Source organism: Pundamilia nyererei, unplaced genomic scaffold (assembly GCF_000239375.1).
Source record: "Pundamilia nyererei isolate P.nyererei 1_Seehausen unplaced genomic scaffold, PunNye1.0 scaffold00061, whole genome shotgun sequence".
Lineage (NCBI taxonomy): Eukaryota > Metazoa > Chordata > Actinopteri > Cichliformes > Cichlidae > Pundamilia > Pundamilia nyererei.
In genome coordinates, this window is record NW_005187462.1 from 1,685,149 (window position 1) to 1,704,547 (window position 19,399).

The 19,399-nt window shown below is 40.4% G+C and overlaps 3 protein-coding genes across 4 annotated transcripts in view; 2 read left to right on the forward strand and 1 right to left on the reverse strand.

The window, feature by feature from the left end:
• Window positions 1–5,886, forward strand: part of LOC102193282 (survival motor neuron protein-like) — a 17,814-nt gene extending 11,928 nt beyond the window's left edge. For both annotated transcript variants that reach the window (XM_005734965.2, XM_005734966.2), the window contains 4 exons: window positions 1,975–2,115; window positions 2,601–2,756; window positions 4,203–4,239; window positions 5,613–5,886. In XM_005734965.2, the coding sequence (XP_005735022.1) occupies window positions 1,975–2,115; window positions 2,601–2,756; window positions 4,203–4,238 (333 nt within the window). In that variant the 3' untranslated portion in view covers window position 4,239; window positions 5,613–5,886. The remainder of the gene's footprint in view (window positions 1–1,974; window positions 2,116–2,600; window positions 2,757–4,202; window positions 4,240–5,612) is intronic.
• Window positions 5,887–6,487: 601 nt separating this feature from the next.
• Window positions 6,488–8,312, forward strand: LOC102193770 (cocaine- and amphetamine-regulated transcript protein-like). The gene is made up of 3 exons (XM_005734967.1): window positions 6,488–6,674; window positions 7,686–7,769; window positions 8,173–8,312. Exons 1-3 carry the CDS (start codon window positions 6,543–6,545, stop codon window positions 8,278–8,280), a joined length of 324 nt encoding a protein of 107 aa, XP_005735024.1. The 5' UTR covers window positions 6,488–6,542; the 3' UTR covers window positions 8,281–8,312.
• A 573-nt stretch (window positions 8,313–8,885) lies between these two features.
• LOC102194055 (uncharacterized) overlaps window positions 8,886–19,399 on the reverse strand; it is an 18,293-nt gene continuing 7,779 nt past the window's right edge. The window contains exons 2-5 of the mRNA XM_005734968.2: window positions 17,871–17,967; window positions 12,579–12,732; window positions 12,342–12,487; window positions 8,886–10,218 (exon numbers count right to left, since the gene is read on the reverse strand). Of these exons, the coding sequence (XP_005735025.1) occupies window positions 10,217–10,218; window positions 12,342–12,487; window positions 12,579–12,732; window positions 17,871–17,967 (399 nt within the window). The 3' untranslated portion in view covers window positions 8,886–10,216. The remainder of the gene's footprint in view (window positions 10,219–12,341; window positions 12,488–12,578; window positions 12,733–17,870; window positions 17,968–19,399) is intronic.

The window sequence follows — 19,399 nt, forward strand, 5'->3', positions numbered from 1 at the left end:
GAAGTGTACCTCTGGTGCAAATTACTGACCTCTGTCATCATTTTAGGTGGGGGAACTTGCACAATCGGTGGCTGACTAAATACTTTTTTGCCCCACTGTACATCCTCAACGTTGTTTGGTTTCCCCGATGTATAAATCCTGGCAATCCTCCTGGCACAGCGTACACTATGCTACTCTGTTTGTTTCGGGGACCCGATCGTTGGAGTGGACCAATTTTTGGCGCAGCGTGAGACTCTGTGTTTAGAAAAAAATACGTCTCAACTGTTGTGATACTTCTGACACGTACGGGGTAGTGCCGGGCCATATCATACTGTTCACGGTAATAGCGGTATAATGTTGGGCAACAATAAGAAAATGAAATATCGCGATAGAATATGGGTAAAACACGCATGCGCAGTGCCTTTGTTTTCATACGCACATGGCGGCGGCGGGGAATGAGAAGGGCGAGAGCGGATCGTTGAATGAAACGGATGAACCAGAACTGGTTCTGGTTCAGAACGTACTGCGCTTCAACATAATGTTACCGTATTGTGTGTGTAGAACCTCTTTTTAAGTGTTGTGGATATTATACATGGTGATGCTGAGGATATGTCGGCCAGTTTCCACTGGAAACGCCTTTTGGTTAAACTGTCAGCAATGAATTTGCATTTGCACTGTTACATTTTCATATAACTTTAATGCAAAAAACAGCTGCTTGTTTAAGTGAAAATACATTGATGGGATTTTTTGCACTAATAAAGTTGTGGAGTTGTAAAGTATTTTGTCTCGTGTCAATTATATCGTCAGTTATATCGTCATCATAAATTTTCAAATGTATGTTGTGATAAATATTTTTGGTCACATTGCCCTGCTCTAGTACGGGATCACTGCTGTTTTTCGCTTAAGCTGTGATTGTGATTTTTATCAGTTACGTTATTCAGCTCCTGCTCAAACTGTACGATTGACTCGCAGGGGTGAGAAGTTCGTAGGTCTCACACTGTGCGTCCATAACATGAAGCTTATAACACAAAATCTGTCTCTCCCTCTCTGTCTTTCACTCACACAGACACACACCACCAACATCAACTTTGCTAATGAAAAACATTGGTCAGGCAGCTGTGATTGAGCAGCAAAGTCCATCCAACTATTTTCACGGTTGTTGCGGTCGTGATAATTTTGTGAGGCCACATCGAAAATGCTCGGATGAGCCAAAGTTCTACAAGCTGTGCCTCCATCGCTTGTGTCCAGATCACACGCTGCGCTGCCGTGCTGCTCCGACCCTCGCACGACTGAAAAATTGGCTCAAAATTGGCCAAAAATCGCACAGTGTATGCCCAGCATTAGGCTGCGCTTCTTCTTCTTTCCTGGATCGGCTGGAGCTTTCTTTAGGCAAAGAACATTTCCAGCTGGGACAACCACCTTTACTCAGGACCTTCTTGGTGTGATCTTCTGGGCTTTGATCAGTGGTTGTTGATCAATGGTCATGAGAATTTGCATATTAATGATTAAGGAACTGACCTCCCAGCCCATTGTTGCTTCAGTGGGCTGGTTTCAGTCATTATGCAAATGTCCTGTTTATAAGGTTGAAACCTGCAGTCAGCTGAGACTGAAGAAGTCACCTGGATGAGCGACGAAACGTTTCTCCCACTGAAAACATCCAGATGAACAGAATCAACTTTTGGGATTTAATTACCTGGATGACTGAGTGTGCATCAGCACTATTGATGTTATCCTGAAACTGCAGACTAAGCAACCAAGAACATAACTAGTTTCTACTTCTAACTTAAAAAGTCATATAACCAATCATTTAAATGCCGGTTGGATTACTGATCACACTGTTCACTTTGATGTCAATTCAGCAAAGTTTAATAGATACACTACAAGTGTTTTCACTCAGTATAGCCTAATTTATTTATAATTTGTCTCATAGCTAGTATCTACTTTACAGAAAAGATTCCTCTGATATTTTGTGTTTTTTGTCTTGTGTTTTTGCAGGATAAGGAGAGACCTGGTGATCAGCGCAAAGTGGAGAAAGAAGCTGAGGAGAAGAAAGAAAGCCAGCAGACAGTCGGAGCAGAAAAGACAACCAGTCACAGCTTCCGTCCTTTTCCTCCTCCTCCTCATTTGGGCTCAGAGGTAAACTTACATTTATTCAACTTATGAGATTTTTTTTCTTTCTTGAAAAATAAAAATAAATCCCAAATAAGTCCAGATGTTTTTAAATGCTCTGATTTTTCTCTAATGTCTCCGTCTGTGTTTTATAAACCTGTCTGTAGGAACTAGCAAAAGACTCAACAGCACCATCCGGTGACTAAAAAAGGAAGTGATTTTAATTTAGTACTGCAAAGTTAAATTTGTAATAGCAATTTAAATAATAATGTAGCAGTATTTTGTCTCTGTGCGTTAACACAACATGGATACACAAAACATTGCAATGCTGTGCTGTATCCATTTTTTCTGCCATTTCTAATCGTTATCTGCTTAATGTGGACGTTGTTCACGTTTTCTTTTTCAGTGACACATGGAAATCAAATTCTCTTTACTTTGGATCAAGTTAATGTTTATCAATGTTGTTTTTAATGTAATAATAATGTTTCCTGTGCCGGTGTCTCCCTCATCAGGATCGTGTGTCCTTCCTGACTCCACCCCCTTTTCCTCCTCCTCCTCCCTCGTGGATGTTTGGTGGGAAAGAGTCTGATGGCTCTCCTGGCACTGATTCCACATCCAGCATGTTGATGTTGTGGTACATGTGTGGCTTCCACACGGGCAGCTTCATGGTCAGTAGCAGGTTATTAGACAGTGTCCCGATTCGTTGATGTTGGGCTGTATAAAGGGCTGTACACGCCCTGTATGCGTAAGCAGAGTATATTATCATGCATCAGTGACAGCTGCAACCCTTTTATGGTATTGAAGTTTAGACTTCACTAACGGTTCCAACGCTCTTTCACCCCCAGCTGTTTCCTGTTGTTCTCGTTATGGGGCCCATGGTCGTATATGACACGTCCTGAGTACATATGAAGAGTATAAAAAGCTCTTTATGAATGAATATGACCTGATAAATCACAAAATGTGTGACTGCCATTTAAACAAAACAAGTTGACAATTGTGACAAAAAATAATACATCTTCATCCATGTCTGTTGTCTTCATATATGAGGTCTGTATCTCTGAAGTACGCAGCACTTGAGAGGTCACGTGTTTTATCCAAACCATGTGACCAGTTGGTTTGATGGTACAGTTGTAATGAACTGCCAGTTAAGGGTATCACTGGATGTAGTGTTAGGGGAGGTTATAATAAACCTTAAAAAGTTGACCTCTGGTAATATTTTGCATATTAATCTCACAACTGCAGCTCATTGTGCTGAAATTATATAAAATCTGTTCCTTCAGAACAGCCCAACATCAAAATGGTGGATCTTACTTGATGTCACCTACTTTTTAGCCTGAGGTGAGAATATCAAGACAAGTGGGTGGAGTTCCTCGTTAGCAAGCTTCATCCATAAACTGTTTGGCATTAAGTGAGTAACAGACAGTATAATGGTCCATTCACTGAAACACTGGAACAGTTAATCCTGAAAGCTGCGTTAGTTGTCAGATAATTGCATCAGAAATGCTACAAAGTCACCAGCAGCACAAACATGACCTGAGGTGAAGCCCAGTAGATGCTAGCTAGTAGAAAGCATCATGTGTTAAATGAATTATAGCAGCGGTCTCCAACCTTTTTTGCGCCACGGACCGGTTTATGCTCGACAATATTTTCACGGACCGGCCTTTAATGTGTCGCGGATAAATACAAAAAAATAAAACTAGTACTGGTACCGAAAAAAAGAAGATTTATTCATAACACGTGAAAAGACCCAGGAAAACCGAGTTAACGATAAAACGATAACAAAATAACGCTGAAAACCGATAAAACCCCTGAAAACCAGACATTTCACACCTGAGCCTCAACTCTCGCGGCCCGGCACCAAACGACTCACGGACCGGTACCGGTCCGAGGCCCGGGGGTTGGGGACCGCTGAATTATAGAATGTAGAGATGTATTAAAAAAAACAGTAAATGATACTGATTGCATTGAAATGTAACTGAGTAGTGAACACTGTAAGAGCTGGGGGTGACACGCAGGACTTTGCTTGTGTCATTAAATAAATTTTTTGTAGCTCAGTTATAAATATAAGAATGTGACACTTGCTTTTAAACTTATGTGTTGTGAATTTGTTTCAGGCTCAGCAGATGTTCAAGCCGGCCTCCAGAGACTGAGGTGAGAATCCACACTGAACATGTGCGCAGACTCAGACAGGCAGGAATAGAATGTCGTGATAATGCGCTTCACACAAAGGCATCACAGGAAAACATGTCAGTGTATATATAAAACGTTTTTTAAGGTATATTTATGCCATGGAGTGTATACATAGCTTCATAGAGTAGACTTATGTAACGTGAAAGATCTCCAGTTTGAGTTTATTATATTTGTTTTCTATAACCAAAACTTCTATCTGGTCTTTAAGTGATGACGTGATGAACCCTTTCAGGTCCAAACTACTCTGTGTTTATTAAGGCTGTTGTGTTTTTAACATGTTTTAATGTTTCGTATTGTCCCTAACCATCAGGAACCCTCACGTTAACTTTTATCGAGTGGAAAAAAGTTAGCATCATCCTCCAGCTTCACTGTGTTTATGCTAACATAGCTGTGTGGCTAGTGATCACGTAGCACATCATTATATAGCAGCTAGCCCAACTTCAGTAACCCTACAAACATCACTGCTGTTTAGTTTTCTGTCTTCATTTATGTTGGAAGTGACAGCAGAGCTGTACGTTTGAATTTTTCAGAAATCTCTCAGTCAGAACATGCTATATCATGTTTAGGTGGAAGCTAGCCAGCTAACTTCCTGCTAACTTCTAACTTTGTTAAATGTAATCAGTTCTGTTTTAATGGATGCCTGGATGTTAAACTTCATAGTTACACCTGGTAAAGCAGCAACGCTGATCATTTTATTACAGATGAAAGAATTTAGACAGTTTTTAACTCTCAGTGATGCTGCAGTGTTCGTTTGACTTTATAACCTGCAGCAGAGTTTGGGCCCAGGCACGGCTGATGACGTCAGACTTAAAGACCAGAGGGAGGTTATTTTTCTGTCATTTAATTGTTCATCGGTCGCTTAATTCCTCTGTTTAGCCTAAATGGCCATTGAGGAGGTCTTTATAAATAGGAAAAGCTTTAAAAGTCCCAACATTGGCTCAGATGACAGTTGCAAGTTATGGACCAGAGGCCTGTATTATAAGCAGAATTTTGGCTTATTGGGGTTAACCCTGGGTTTTTTGTACTGTGAAGGTGGTTCACGTCTTACTGGGGTAAATCATCTTGGAAACGTGTGCTATAGGCCTGTGTAGCAGGTTAGGTTCCAGATTAGAGGTAAGCAGATATGAAATCACGGCCTGCTGACCAATCGATTATCCAGATAATGGTGTCACTGTTCCTGGAAGATCTCTCTCACAGCAGCGTTTCTCTTCAGTTGTGTTTCTACAGACTTACCTGATTAAAAGGAAAAAGACAAAGTTTGAATGAGTGCAGGATCTGAGCAGCGCGACTGATCTTAAATGTATGCATTTATTTCTTTTATTTCTTTACTGTAGAGTCGAGAGAATCAAGGGACAAGATGCAGTTGGGATGTTCATCTTTCATTCACAGCTCACGTGTATTCTGATTATTGTTTGTATTTCTACAAGTATCTTATTTGTTCTTAGTTGAATGTTGTCATGGAAACTGTGCACGTAGTGGAATTTTTGTTGTTGTTTATTTTTTTTGAAGCGAATATGAAGTGTTTGTTTCAAAGTTGCAGCTGTTGACAAATTAAATCAGATTATTTGGAGAAAAGAGTGTTTTGTTATTAAAAAGAAAGCTGGATTACCTCTGAGCGTCATCTTCTTCTGTGTCTTAATAAACAGATCAACTTCCTGTGGCAGGTTCTGATCCTGCACATGGTTTTATTTTTGCCGGTTGACATTTGCTCCTCATTCATGCCACTGAACTTTACTCTAACCCCCTTTCTCTGCTTGCGTGACACATGTTGACTCGATTGATTAGATGTTAAAGCTTCTTATGTGCTTTGACGTAAACGGTGACACATGAAGACCTTTGGGCGTAGCACCTCTTCCTATCAAGCTGCTGTTTGTAAAGAGGCTTTATCCATAAATCACAGCAATAAGAACTGATCATTTTGAAACACTGATGAATTTGATTAGAGAAAATATTTAAAATTATTGTGTGGTGGTGTTGTATGGCAGCAGGAATCGTGTCATCTCTTAAGTCTGATTTTAATCCAGTATTAAAAATGAAGATCTTGCTTTCATGTCCTGTTTGACAGAGCAGAGGTTCTTCTCACAGTTGACCTCAGATGTGAGACGGCTGATTGTCTCATTATTGAAAACTAAACATTGTCTGAGTGACGTCAGAGCTGCTCACTTAAAAACATCTGAGAATAAGCCTCAGAATCAGGGAGCACACTGAGCGTCGCTGGCCAGCATCTTTTAGTGTCCGTTACCTGTCGGCAGTCCTTCAGCACAATGGTCAGCAGCAGGATGCTGCTTCTCGGTGCCTCCTGCTGGCTGCTCGTTGTTTTAGGGAGTTGCGAGGAGCCAATCGAAGAGAGGTCAGCCGAATACGACGCCATCGAGACACAAGAAGAGAAAGAGCTGGTGAGTAGCAACGTCATGGCTGGCTTATGATGGGTCATGATGATGCTATAAAGACAAAGGGGGCTGATTGTTGGGGCTGCAACAATTTTTTTTTTCATTACAAATTTTGTTTCTGAATTGTTTTGTCTGTACTATTTAACCCTAACCCACAACAGCAACGCCTTTAGGAACAGAAAATCTGAAGCTGGGTCTGTCGTCCATTCTGCATGACCATGTTGTCCATCAGCTGCTGCCTGCAGTTTGAGTTTTGCAAATTTGAGATTTTGGTCAGTTGTATTATCTTGTTTTATTTGGCTTTCCTGCAAACAGGACTTGCAATAAATGTTAAAAATGAGTTGGCTTTGACTGATATAAACTAAATCCAGTACAAACTTCAGGGCTGAATATTCCCAGCCACCTTCTCGTGCTGGCTGTATCATAAAGGCTTCCTTTGCAGTAAAAGAGAGAGGGGGGCTCAGTTATTCAACCATCATGCTGACATCATCATCTAGAGCTGTTAAATTATGCTAGCATTTTCTTCATTATGAGAAGTTGACTTGAAAATGTTACCAGTTTAATTGAAGCAGTTTAGTGTTACCATGCTAATGATTATCACGGGCAAAGCTGAATGCTTTAGTCCTCTTTAAGGCCCCCCCCTCTGCCTAAAAGCCGGATCTCTCAGAAACCTTAAGAGCAAACCGTAGTCTTTGACAGCTGTACTTGGTGCCAAGCAGCAGGATTTAGTTTACATGCTTTTCTCTTTATTTGAAATACTGTCCACATGTAGTATGAAAATTAGATATACAAGAATTGTAATAGTTATGAAGCAAAGTCTGAATTCATGCAATGTTTACAGCCCCTAAAAACGACAGAGTAGGTGCCACTGATCATTATCAATCCAAGGCTGATGATGGTAAATGCTCCTCTGGGATCTCAAATTAATTCGATGGGCGTAGCCATAAACACAATATGTTAGTTTCAGTTCTTCTGATTTCTGAGTCAGATTTTAACATGATCTCGTTTCCTCCTTAGATTGAAGCTCTGCAGGAAGTTCTGGAGAAGCTAAAGGGCAAACAGCTGCCATCCTCAGAGAAAAAACTCGGCTGGCTTGCTGCTGTAAGTACGATCGTTCATTTCTCCTTCCTCCTCCAGTGCTGATCAGATAGCTTGGGATTTATTTTAGGTGTTCAGCTTAGCAGATTTCCACCTCCAGAGTAAGCATGCACATTTCTCACACTGCTGTTCTAGAGCAGGATGCCATCCAAGTAATAAAGTACCACTGATCCTGAGTGGATAAGACAATCGGCCTCGTGCCAAACTGAAATGCCTCCCATCTTCCACAAAAACGAAAGATTTACAGACACAAACCTTTTTGGTTTCTGGTGATTCACATCTCTTTTTATATGAATATGTAACAATGTACTTGTCAGGCTTTGTTTGTCCAACTAATACTGTACTAGCAAATATCATGATCAAACTGTATCCAGACTGAAAGTCATGTTGTGTTTTTGTATGTCAGTGTGATGCAGGTGAGCAGTGTGCAATACGTAAGGCTTCGAGAATCGGGAAGCTGTGTGGCTGTCCCGGAGGAACCGCTTGTAACTTCAGTGTCCTCAAGTGTCTGTAAAGTTCAAACACTAAAGTCCTGCTGTTCAGAGAATAAAGACACATTTTTAAAATTGCCTCTCGTCTGTTTGTTTGTTTTTTATACAAACATTACCTCAAATAAAAAAATCATTACTGACAATCGAAATTTGTTTCTTTTTTAGCTTTTTTATGAAGAAAAACTAACATGAACTTCCATCCATTCGCTTCCACTTATCCTTTTCAGGGTCGCGGGGGGCGCTGGAGCCTATCCCAGCTGTCATAGGGCGAGAGGCGGGGTACACCCTGGACAGGTCGCCAGTCTGTCGCAGGGCCAACACACAGGGACAGACAACCATTCACACTCACACCTAGTGGCAATTTGGATTATCCAATTAACCTATCCCCACAAGCTGCATGTCTTTGGACGGTGGGAGGAAGCCGGAGTACCCGGAGGGAACCCACGCAAACACGGGGAGAACATGCAAACTCCACACAGAAAGACCCCGGCCTGATGTTGGAATTGAACTCAGGACCTTCTTGCTGTGCGGCAACAGTGCTGACCACCGTGCCACCGTGCTGCCATGAACATGAACTTATTCACTCAATTTGCACAGATACTACTGTATTTATAATCATGATTACACATCACAGTTCAAAGTTATCTTTATTTATCAGTTTCTAGGTTATTTTAATGAACAACAGATGGGACGATATCGGGGACAGTCTTAAGTTTGTACTTTTGCCTTACAGGGATTATTTGCACATAGTCTGACCTCTACCTTTTGCATACATGCAAACACTGACTTTGAAACTTTTTAATATGAGTATCCATCACTGAAACAGTACATGTGAAAACATGACCAAAAGCAGAATAAGTCAACTTTAAAAGATTTTAAGATCACTTGGTAACAGCCAGAATGTGTGGTGTTCGATGTTAAATGAAGCTGACGTCAGCACTGTAGCTGCCGGTGTGAAAAGCATTAAAAACAAAGTAACATCTGTGATAATCAAATTTCTGTCTGTACTTGTTTGAAGGATGTACAAAAACCAGATAATCAGACAGGGTTTTTGCATTAAGTTGAAAATTGCAAATTACATAAAATTTTCTGGCGACAAAAAATTTGTTGTGACCAAATAGAACATTTAATACCTGAAAAAAGTTGCACACTGAACATGTTGTCATGTTTACCTTACAAGTACTTGAGTGACATTAAAACCAGCAATATTTCCAGAACACTTACATTACTCCAAGTGCCTCAACCTTTACTGCAACAAACATTTCAGATGTTTAACCTCCATTTCAACAGTAACATTTGAGGATATCCTGCAAAACCAACAGCTGCAATATTAAAACACTAAAATAGATCCTCAGATTTGGACGAAGTAACATTCAGGTTATTTCAGTCGTCAAAATATCCCAATGAAAGAGCAAAGCTTGAAATGTACAAAAAAAGCTACTTTAATCCAAAACTGAGAAAAAAAATATGGTGCTAACCTAAAACAATCCTCAGGTTTATTTAAATGGAACATTGACCCCCACCCCCTCTGCCTAAAACAAAAGCATCTAATGAAAGTCATGAAAAGCCTGTAAAAGTCTTTTGGATGAGTGAAGCTTCAAGCGCACAAAAAGGCATGCAAAAAGCAAAACATCGTTCACACACTTGAACCTGATCGCAGCTAGCAGTAAAAATCCGACCTTTATCTGATTTCATTTAATGGAAATGGTTGTTCTACAAATGGTCATATGTAACAGTAAAAAAGACAGTCAACAGCGTCCAGTGGGCAGTAAACGTCTCAGCTGTGGGGTAAAAAACAAAAAGCAAGGTTTGTGTCCATTCAGCGTGATGCATCCCCACGGTAACCAGTTTGTTTGTTACACAAAACGTTTGTACAGCAGTCGGTATGTTAGTCCAGGCTCCGCTCCTCCTGCTGGACAGCAGTGCTCGCTGTTAGTACGACCGTTTTCCATGTTCAACTCCTAAAAAGCAGAAAAAACAAGTTAAGTGATGGTTATCATTAATTAACCTAAAATGCATGTGTTTGAATGTGGGAGGGAGCTGGAACCCAGACAGAACCCACACTGGGGAGAACATGCAGACTCCACACACAAGAAACTAGCTGGACGATGGGAGTTGAACCCAGGACCTCTTTGCTGTAGAGGTGGCAGTGTTAAACCCTTTGTCACCTTACCACCAATAAAGTGGGTGTCTATTCACTCTGCATAATACAGTAAATAAATAATGAACATCTCCTGTGTGTCTTGATGCATGCTCAACCATCCAGGTAAGTCAATCCCAAAAGTTGATTTTGTTATCTGGACGTTTTCAGAAACGTTTCATCATCATCCAGGTGACGTCTTCAGTCTCAGCTGACTGCAGGTTTCAATCTTATAAACAGTACGTCTGCATAATGACTGAAACCAGCCCACTGAAGGAACAATGGGCTGGGAGGTCAGTTTATGATCATTCAGATTCTCATGATCAACAGCTACTGAGCAAAGATACATCTTTCGCCATCTTACAATGGTTTGATTGTAGCCATTCACCAACTCTCTATGAATGGTACTCATGGCCACTGATCAGTAGTTGTTGAGGCTGTTAAAATCTCCCAAATGGATAAAAAAAAAAACTGAAGAAATTTAACTCAAACAGTGACATAGATATATGTCACATGCAGATTAAGAGCTTACTTCCTTTAACAAAAGATGCAAAAGAAACTTGGTCATAATAATAATAAAGACATTTGAGTCTACTTTAAATGGTAAATGGCCTGCATTTGTATAGCGCTTTTCTAGTCCATAGGACCCCAAAGCGCTTTACACTACATTCAGTCATTCACCCATTCACACACACATTCACACACACATTCACACACTGGCGATGGCAGCTACATTGTAGCCACAGCTGCGCTGGGGCGCACTGACAGAGGCGTTACAAAGCAAATACCAGAGCTCTGCGTTCTACTGAATTTACTTTTTCTTCACATTAAAAAACAATACAGAAAAAATACATGAAAAAAGTTCCACATATATTCAAACCTAAAAACTGTGTTTTTCTCTCAGAATAACTAAGTTTGCCAGATTAAATTCCATTTGCTTGAAACTTAGCAAATGGAATTAGATTTAGGACAACAGAAATGTGTAAAACAATGAAAATCTATGAAATCTCACGTTGTGGTGGTGGCAGATGGCCGCCTGTCCCCTAGCCTGGCTCTGCCGGAGCTTTCTTCCTGTTTAAAGGAAGTTTTTCTTTCCCACTGTCGCCTAGCTCCTGCTCATAGGGGCCGTTTGTCTTCTGTTTTTTCTGTATTTATGTAGGATCTTTACCTTACAGTGTAAAGCTCCTTGAGGCAACTGTTGTGATTTGGCACTATTTATTTATAAAACTGAATTTAACTGAAGTGTCTAGCTCCACCCCAACATTTAAAGGACTCAAAAATTTAAAGGACTTATAATTTAAGGACGCTCTTTTCTACGGCTTTTCTGCAGCCTCTTCGTTGCAGTGAGCAACTCCAGCCAGCAGATGGAGAACTATTTATTTTGTGAGTGTGTGTCTTTCTTAATGAGAACTTAACCTGTGTGATGAACTATGGTATTTTAGTAACTGCAGATTCATGCAGACTTTTGTCATCATTTTATGTTGTTGCATATTATAATGACATGTTTAATCATTTATTTTACACCATTAATGAGTTTTTTCTGTTGAACGTTTTTTGCAAGTGACAATAGATCATTCATTTCCATGTTGTTACATTTTTAAGCAAAAGAGTTTCAATCTGTGTTTGTTGCAGGGTGCCAGCTGGTAAATACTAAAGACATAAAAACTCACACACACACACACACACACACACACACACACACACAATAAATAAAACTAAAGTAAAATGAAAAATGTTTTTAACAATAAACTCTTAAGTGAAATAAGCAAAACTACTTAAACTCAACTTTAAATAATTTAGCAAAGATAAAACCAGGATGACTCCCTGCTACACCCTGTGCAGAACACGTTTGGGTGCAGCAGGTTGTTTAGGATCAGATTTGGCATCATGCATAAGGGATTGACATTGCAGGGAGACAGATGTGTAAGCATTGTTGCTACTCACAGGTTATCAGATGCAGAGCACTGCAGACAAGCAGCATCAGTGCAGGAATACCAGCAAACAGAGGAGCAGTGGAACTAGGGGCAGAGGTGGGGGCCCGTGGCTGTGTCAGCTGAGGAGCTTCAGATTTGGTCGCTGTACACTTCTGACTGTTAACACAAAAGCAGAGACAGAGTCAGAACTACCGCCTCATTCAGGAGAATCCCCCAATGATCAGTTTAGCTCACAGTGTTGACTCACAGCTGCTTCTGCACAGCCTGCTTGCTGGACTCACAGCCTTTGGTCTGAGCCTGAGCTGCCATCATGTTGCTCTCAGCAGCCTTCTGCAGACTCTCTGCAGCCTCGGTCTTATGAACGGCCTGGGTCAGGTTCTGCTCAAGGGTGTCAATTTGATCTGAGAACAGAAAACAGGGAAAACACCAGTGAATGCAAGGAACCATGCAAAAACAGATGAACCACACAAACAGCACACATACAGGATACTTCCAGATTCTGTTAAAAGGGGATTCTACCTCCCCACTGTCGCCAAGTGCTTCCTTACATGGGATTGCCTGATAGCTGAGGTTATCTTATTATATTGTCTCACAATATAAAGGATCTTGAGAGGACTGCGGTTGGAAACTGGTGCTTTAAAAAAATGTAGTTCTGTGAAGTAGAAATAAAACTCCAAGTCTACGTTCTGCTTAGTTTTCTGGACCTGTAGATTTCCCTTTAACAGGCTGACATGGTCACGTTTTCTCCTCACAGTTTTCCAACCCAGCAACAGTAACTAACCAATCCTACATTTGTTTTCTTGGGAACTCCTCAGTCCGGACACGCTTTGAGGGTTTGTCTCAGGTCTGCGCCTGCATTAGCTTATAAGGAAACATGGAGTGGTATCAGAGAGCCTCCAGTGGGAGCTATGTGAGGAATGACCTGTGCTGTGCTGCCAGCACTCGTCTTGTCTCGACTTTGACTTCGTCATTTGCAGAATGTTACTCAGGCTCAGTGAGATCATCATCATCAATCCTACAACCTGGTTTTTTTTCTAGAGTTGTGGCATCATTTCACTTGTTTCAAACAGACACTCATTTATTTCCTTTCATACTTAATTCTTTCCAACATTCTCCCACTTCTAAAAACCAGGCTCCTAAAGTCTTCTGTGAAACAGCAAAATCACTTCAGTATGTTTTAAAAAAGCAGCAACATCTAAAGCTGGAAAATGAACCTAAATCAGAAGCCTAAAAAACTGCAGCCCAAACCTGGTAAACAACAATTTTGACTTTGTAGCAAATCCCGTCCTTCATAACAGCTGTAAAGTATGTGAACTTTTAAGTAACTTACCAGTTTAAATAAAGTTTGCATTATTAGGCATTTGGCTTATTTGACTGACAGGTAGCTAGAGACATAGGGGGCTGTAGCTGTAGGTTCATAGCAATGACTGTAGAAAAGTTTTCTACAGTCATTGGTGCATAGATGGTGTAAAAGATGAAAGTAGCTACCTAACATCATCCATTGGTTTCGTTGAGTCTGATTCTGAGATTAGGTTTTTTCCCATTGACATCTTGGTTTCAAAAACCAGAAGTGATAAGAAGGCACGGGTCTGATTGTGAAACCGCTTCCTAATGGCCTGAGACTGGAAACTTGTAAGTCAATGAGCATTCTTAAATTTTAAGCGTAACTTAATTTTTTTTATTCAGTATGACTCAAATGCAGTTATGTGATAAATAGCATGGCTCGCTGAATAACTGTCCAAGACATCTGCGCTTTGGTTTTGGTGAAAAACAATTAGTGGGGTTTTATTAGTCTGTTTAATACATACATACAGCGTTTGGTGCAAACAGAAAATTTTCAGGGATCAAAAGCACACATTTTAAACGAAGACACGCCCTGGCTACATGTTTTTTCCTAGTCCGATGTTTTGTGACTGATTTCTTCCACACTGATTTGTTCATATTAAATAGTGACTGATGTTTATCAGAGCAACCCTCTCCCTGCTAACACAATGCTCCTTTCATATCTCCTCCGTACAGGAATTTATTGTTTCCCTTCAACCGCTTGCTGCAGGAAGTCACCTCCATTAATGTATGTCTCCACTTCCCATCAGGCCGCTGTTCTTGCCCTGTTATTTTTTGAGATTCCTAGTCAAGAAAAAATTGCTTTCCTTCGTATGATAAAGATTAGTGTTTTATGGTACAGTATAAAAAAATATCACTTAAGCAATACAAAGAGTCCTTTAATGAAGTTTTAGTTTGACATCTGTTTTTTAATGAGCTCTTTTTAAAAAGGAACTACTTAAGCCAAGTCCTGCTGCTTTGGTTCAAAACTCATAGTATGAACAGCTTTAAGAACTGATCTCATTGAACAAAAGTTAAGAATGTGAGTGCTGAGTTGACCAGCAGGAGAGAAGACATCTATGTGTCACCACAAAGTGGTGCCTCTGAACCTCAAACACTTTAGTTTCATTTTCAGTTTACGATGAAATGAGACAAACAAGACTAAAGCAGATTATCTTTTGAGATGGTTATCTTATTTGTTGCCGTTTACTAGTTCAAACTGGTTTGACAAAGAAAAAATGCTGCTGTCATCCCTCTGACTACGCTATGGTTTTAGCATCTTTAGCTACCAGAAGTAGGCCCTCCAGGGCTAAATCAATAGGTTAAAATAAACACTGGGCACAGGTAATATTTTGGATCAGAATTTAAAAAAATGCATGTTTTCATTATCCAGGGTTAGAACATCTTAGATGACCCCATACTTAACTGATTAGTCAGCAATAGGTGGTTTGAATTAAGCTGCTGTGAAAGTGTTAATGACTAAACTTAATGACCAACCCAAAACCTTAGTCGATAGTGATTCTTTTCTGCATATTTAGTGTCCGGGACATTTTTACACTAAACATTAACATTACAGAGAATCCAGACATCATCTCCTAGACGCTCAGAAAGCCCAACTGCCTCAACAACAAACAGATCTCCATGAGTGCAACTCTCAAAATGACAAAATATAGACTTTACACCTGCTTAAAGAAATCCTACGTCACATATATACTACCAGACAAAAGCTTGGACACACCTTCCAATTTCATGGTTTTGCTTTAGTTTCATGACTATTTACATTGTAGATTCTCACTGAAGGCATCAAAATGAACACATGGAATTATGTAGTAAAAAAAGTGTGAAATAACTCAAAACTTTCCGTCCTTAGCTTTGATTACTGCCTTGCACTCTCTTGGCATTCTCTCAATGAGCTTCATGAGGTCGTCACCTGAAATGGTTTCCAACAGTCCTGAAGGAGTTCCCAGAGAGGCTGAGCGCTTGTCGGCCCTTTGGCCTTCACTTTGTGGTCCACCTCATCCGAAACCATCTTGATTGGGTTAAGGTCGGGTGACTGTGGAAGCCAGACCATCACTTCTTGGTCAGTTAGCTCTTACACAGCCTGGAGGTGTGTTTGGGGTCATTGTCCTGTTGTAATATTAATGATGGACTAATTAAACGGAAACTGGATGGGATGGCATGTTGCTACAGGATGCTGTGTTAGCCATGCTGGTTCAGTGTGCCACCTGCAAAGCCCCCCCACACCATCAAACCTCCTCCTCCATGTTTCACAGTGGGAACTATGCATGTAGAGATCATCCATTCACCTTTTCTGCATCGCACAAAGACAGCAGGTGGAACCAAAGATCTCAAATGTGGACTCATCAGACCAAAGCTCAGATTTCCTCTGGTCTAATGTCCACTCGTTGTGTTTCTTGGCCCAAACAAATCTCTTCTGCTTGTAGCTTTTCCTTAGTCTTGGTTTATCAGCAGCTATTTGACCACAAATGCCTGATTCACAGTCTCCTCTGAATAGTTGATGTAAAGATGTGTCAGCTACTGGAACGCTCTGTGGCATTTATCTGGGCTCTAATCTGAGCTGCTGCTAACTTGCGATTTCTGAGGCTGGTGAATTTATCCTCAGCAGCAGAGGTGACTTTTGGGCTTCCTTTCCTGGGGCGGTCCTCGTGTGATCATGTTTCGTTGTAGCGCTTGATGGTTCTGGTGGCTGCACTTGGGGACACATTTGAAATTTCGTGAATTTTCCGGACCGACTGACGTTGAGTTCTTAAAGTAATGATGAACTGTTGTTTCTCTCTACTTAGCAGATTGGTTCTTGCCATAATACGAATAATAACAATTGTCAAATAGGGTTGTCAGCTGTGCACCAACCTGACTTCTGCATAACACAACTGATGGTCCCACTCAAGGCAAAGAAATTCTACAAATGAACCCTGACAAGACACGGCTGTGAAGTAGAAACCATTTCAGGTGACTACATCATGAAGCTCACTGAGAGAAGGCGGCTACTTTAAGGAATATAAAATATAAAACATATCAATATCTTATCAATCTTTTCTTTGCTACATAATTCTATATATCTGGCTTCAAATATTTGATTTCTTCAGTATGTATCTACAATGTAGGAAGTAGTATAAATAAAGAAAAACCATTAAATGAGGAGGCGTGTCTGAACCTTTGACTGGTAGTTTATACACCAAAAACACCACAAAGTGAACCACTTGCCTCCCTGAGAGAATGTGCACAAAAGAGGAAGTGAAACATAAATGATTCCTAAACTCAAAACCATGCAGAGCTTCCTGTTGTAACACCTCAGTCGAAGGTTTTTTTTACATAACTGTTTCATCAGCTTTAAAAGAATAACAAAGGATATGAAAGAACACCGATGGGCAGCTGTTTTACAGCGAGACATTGCCTGGCTTTGGAAAGAAAAACAAAACAACAAAAAATGATCTAATTAATTTTAGAAGCTCCACACAATGCTGATGCAGTTCGACCATCAACCCTGCTGGTACTGAAATATCTCCAGCACTTGGATTCACACAGAATTTTGTAGTTTGTGTTGCTGCGAACAGCACAAAGAATCAAAGACAACTGTTGCACCAGGTTTTGGACCTGATCATTAGAGGAAACATGAAGATATGTAAGAGTTAAATTAAAATGCAGGTGTTGGAGTTTGTGACATGTTGAGCTGCTCTGTGAAGTCACTTCTGCCCTGCGAGCTGTTGGCATAGCGTTGTGATCCTTCAGTACAGGGAAACCCACATTCCTCAGACCTGACGGGTCCCGCTGTTTGTTCTGAAAGTAATTACACCGGCAACAAAGGAACAATGCACCAGTGTTGTGTGTAACGTTGCTACCTTGGCCAGGTCTCTATGTAAAAGAGATTTTTATCTCAGAATTCCTGATAAAGTAAACATAAAAAAAGGAATAAATTCTACTGATGAGGCAAATCTACTGCGACAACATACAGAAATGACAACAACACTGACAACGACATCCAGACAGAGTAATGGGTGCTTTAGGTGTTGAGACAACAACACCTACAACTTGGGCTGTTGCTGGTAATACCAGCCCTCCACTTCTTTTTGTTTTTTGACCGACCAATCGTGTATTTATTTACACTCTGTCCTCATGGCAACAGTGGAGGAAAATATGGCTAAGAATAGGGCCGGGGAAAAGTCTCCTTTCATGGCAGTGATGGAGTTTTTCCTACCTCTCAGCAGGCCGAGCTGAACAGTGAGGTTCGCTTCTTTCTGTCGCAGTTCCTCAATGTCCTCCTGCATGATGGTCATGTTCCTGTTCAGGAGGACCTGTAGAATGAATTAAACACACCCCAAAGGGAGAAGAAGAAGAAACCTTGGTGTTACTGTGAGTTAACAGTTCTGTGCATTACGTTTGTGTAATGTTTAGCTTTTCCTATCAATAATATTTCATTTTATATCACAAATCCCTTGATTTAACAGCAAGATTTCTGACCGTGGTTCTGTCAACTATCAGCAACTTGTAGCAAGAGGGTCAGTGGTTAGTTTAAGACTACGCCCTTATTTTCTTATGCCTCCATCATTATCAACCACATATTTAATATATATTGTAATAATTTAAAACTTACAGCAAAATTCTGATCAAAATCTGTAGGAAAACGATGCCACTGCTCACCTAATGGCCCGAGTACACATCACCCTGAGGCTACGATGGTGTGGACAAAAACATGCAGCTTCACTAACCACTGGGTGGCATCACCAGGGTTATGTCCATGTTTTGTGTAAATTTACCACAAACAGTTTATTGGTGGTAAGAATTCATTTCTAGTCATACAATAGGATTCATATTTAGATTTAGTGAGTTTAAAAAAGTTCCTGTCTGAGACATCGTTGACTTTCTGAGTATTGTGACAGAAAGATTTCACTCGTTTATTTTCAAGAAGCTTTAAAGATGTGGGCCATTGATTAGGTGTGAGGAGCGTGTTCCAACTGCTCATCCACTTTGTCACAAGGTGCTTCCTCCTCTTAGGAGGCAAGTATGTGGGCGTAAACAAACCTCACAGGTGTTTTGGATCAAAGGAAGCAATGAACCAAGAAACTGACAAGTAGATGAACCGGGACTACCTCTACTAACTAGTCACTAGTCTTTCAGTAGAACTCAAATGTTCACAACCAGCATGACAAGTTGACAGGTTCTTTATGTGTAACAACTAGAACTGCTGCCTCACCAAGAGTCACGTTGCAGTTTGAATCTCTGTACATGCAGTAAAGATTTTCAAGTTTAACAAAAGATTTATTTGTTTGTAAACAACATTTTTCATGAAGTTGATTCTTTCCAACAATTGTATTGTTTTTATAGTTATATGATTAGTTAAACCTGTAAATCAGCTGCTAAAATGTGTGCTGGGTCTTCATGCCATCTCAGTGACTGTTGGGTTTGGCACACATCATGACTCAGACTCTCCGACTGAAGGTTTCCTGTTGCCTTCTTCCTGCTGTGTGATGGCAGGATTCCTCTTTACATATATAATGAATCAGTCAAAGAGGCCAGATCCTCTTACTTCAATAATCTTATAAACCGTCATAAAAATAATTCAAGAATTCTATTTGATACCATCAACAGTATTGTTTCTCCTCCAACCCAGCATGCTCTGTTGCTTTCTGATGAAGATTGTAATACTTTCCTTAATTACTTTGTAAATAAGGTGATGGACTTGAAATCTAAAATTTCCTCAAGTGCCTCCCCTTATGAAGATACCCC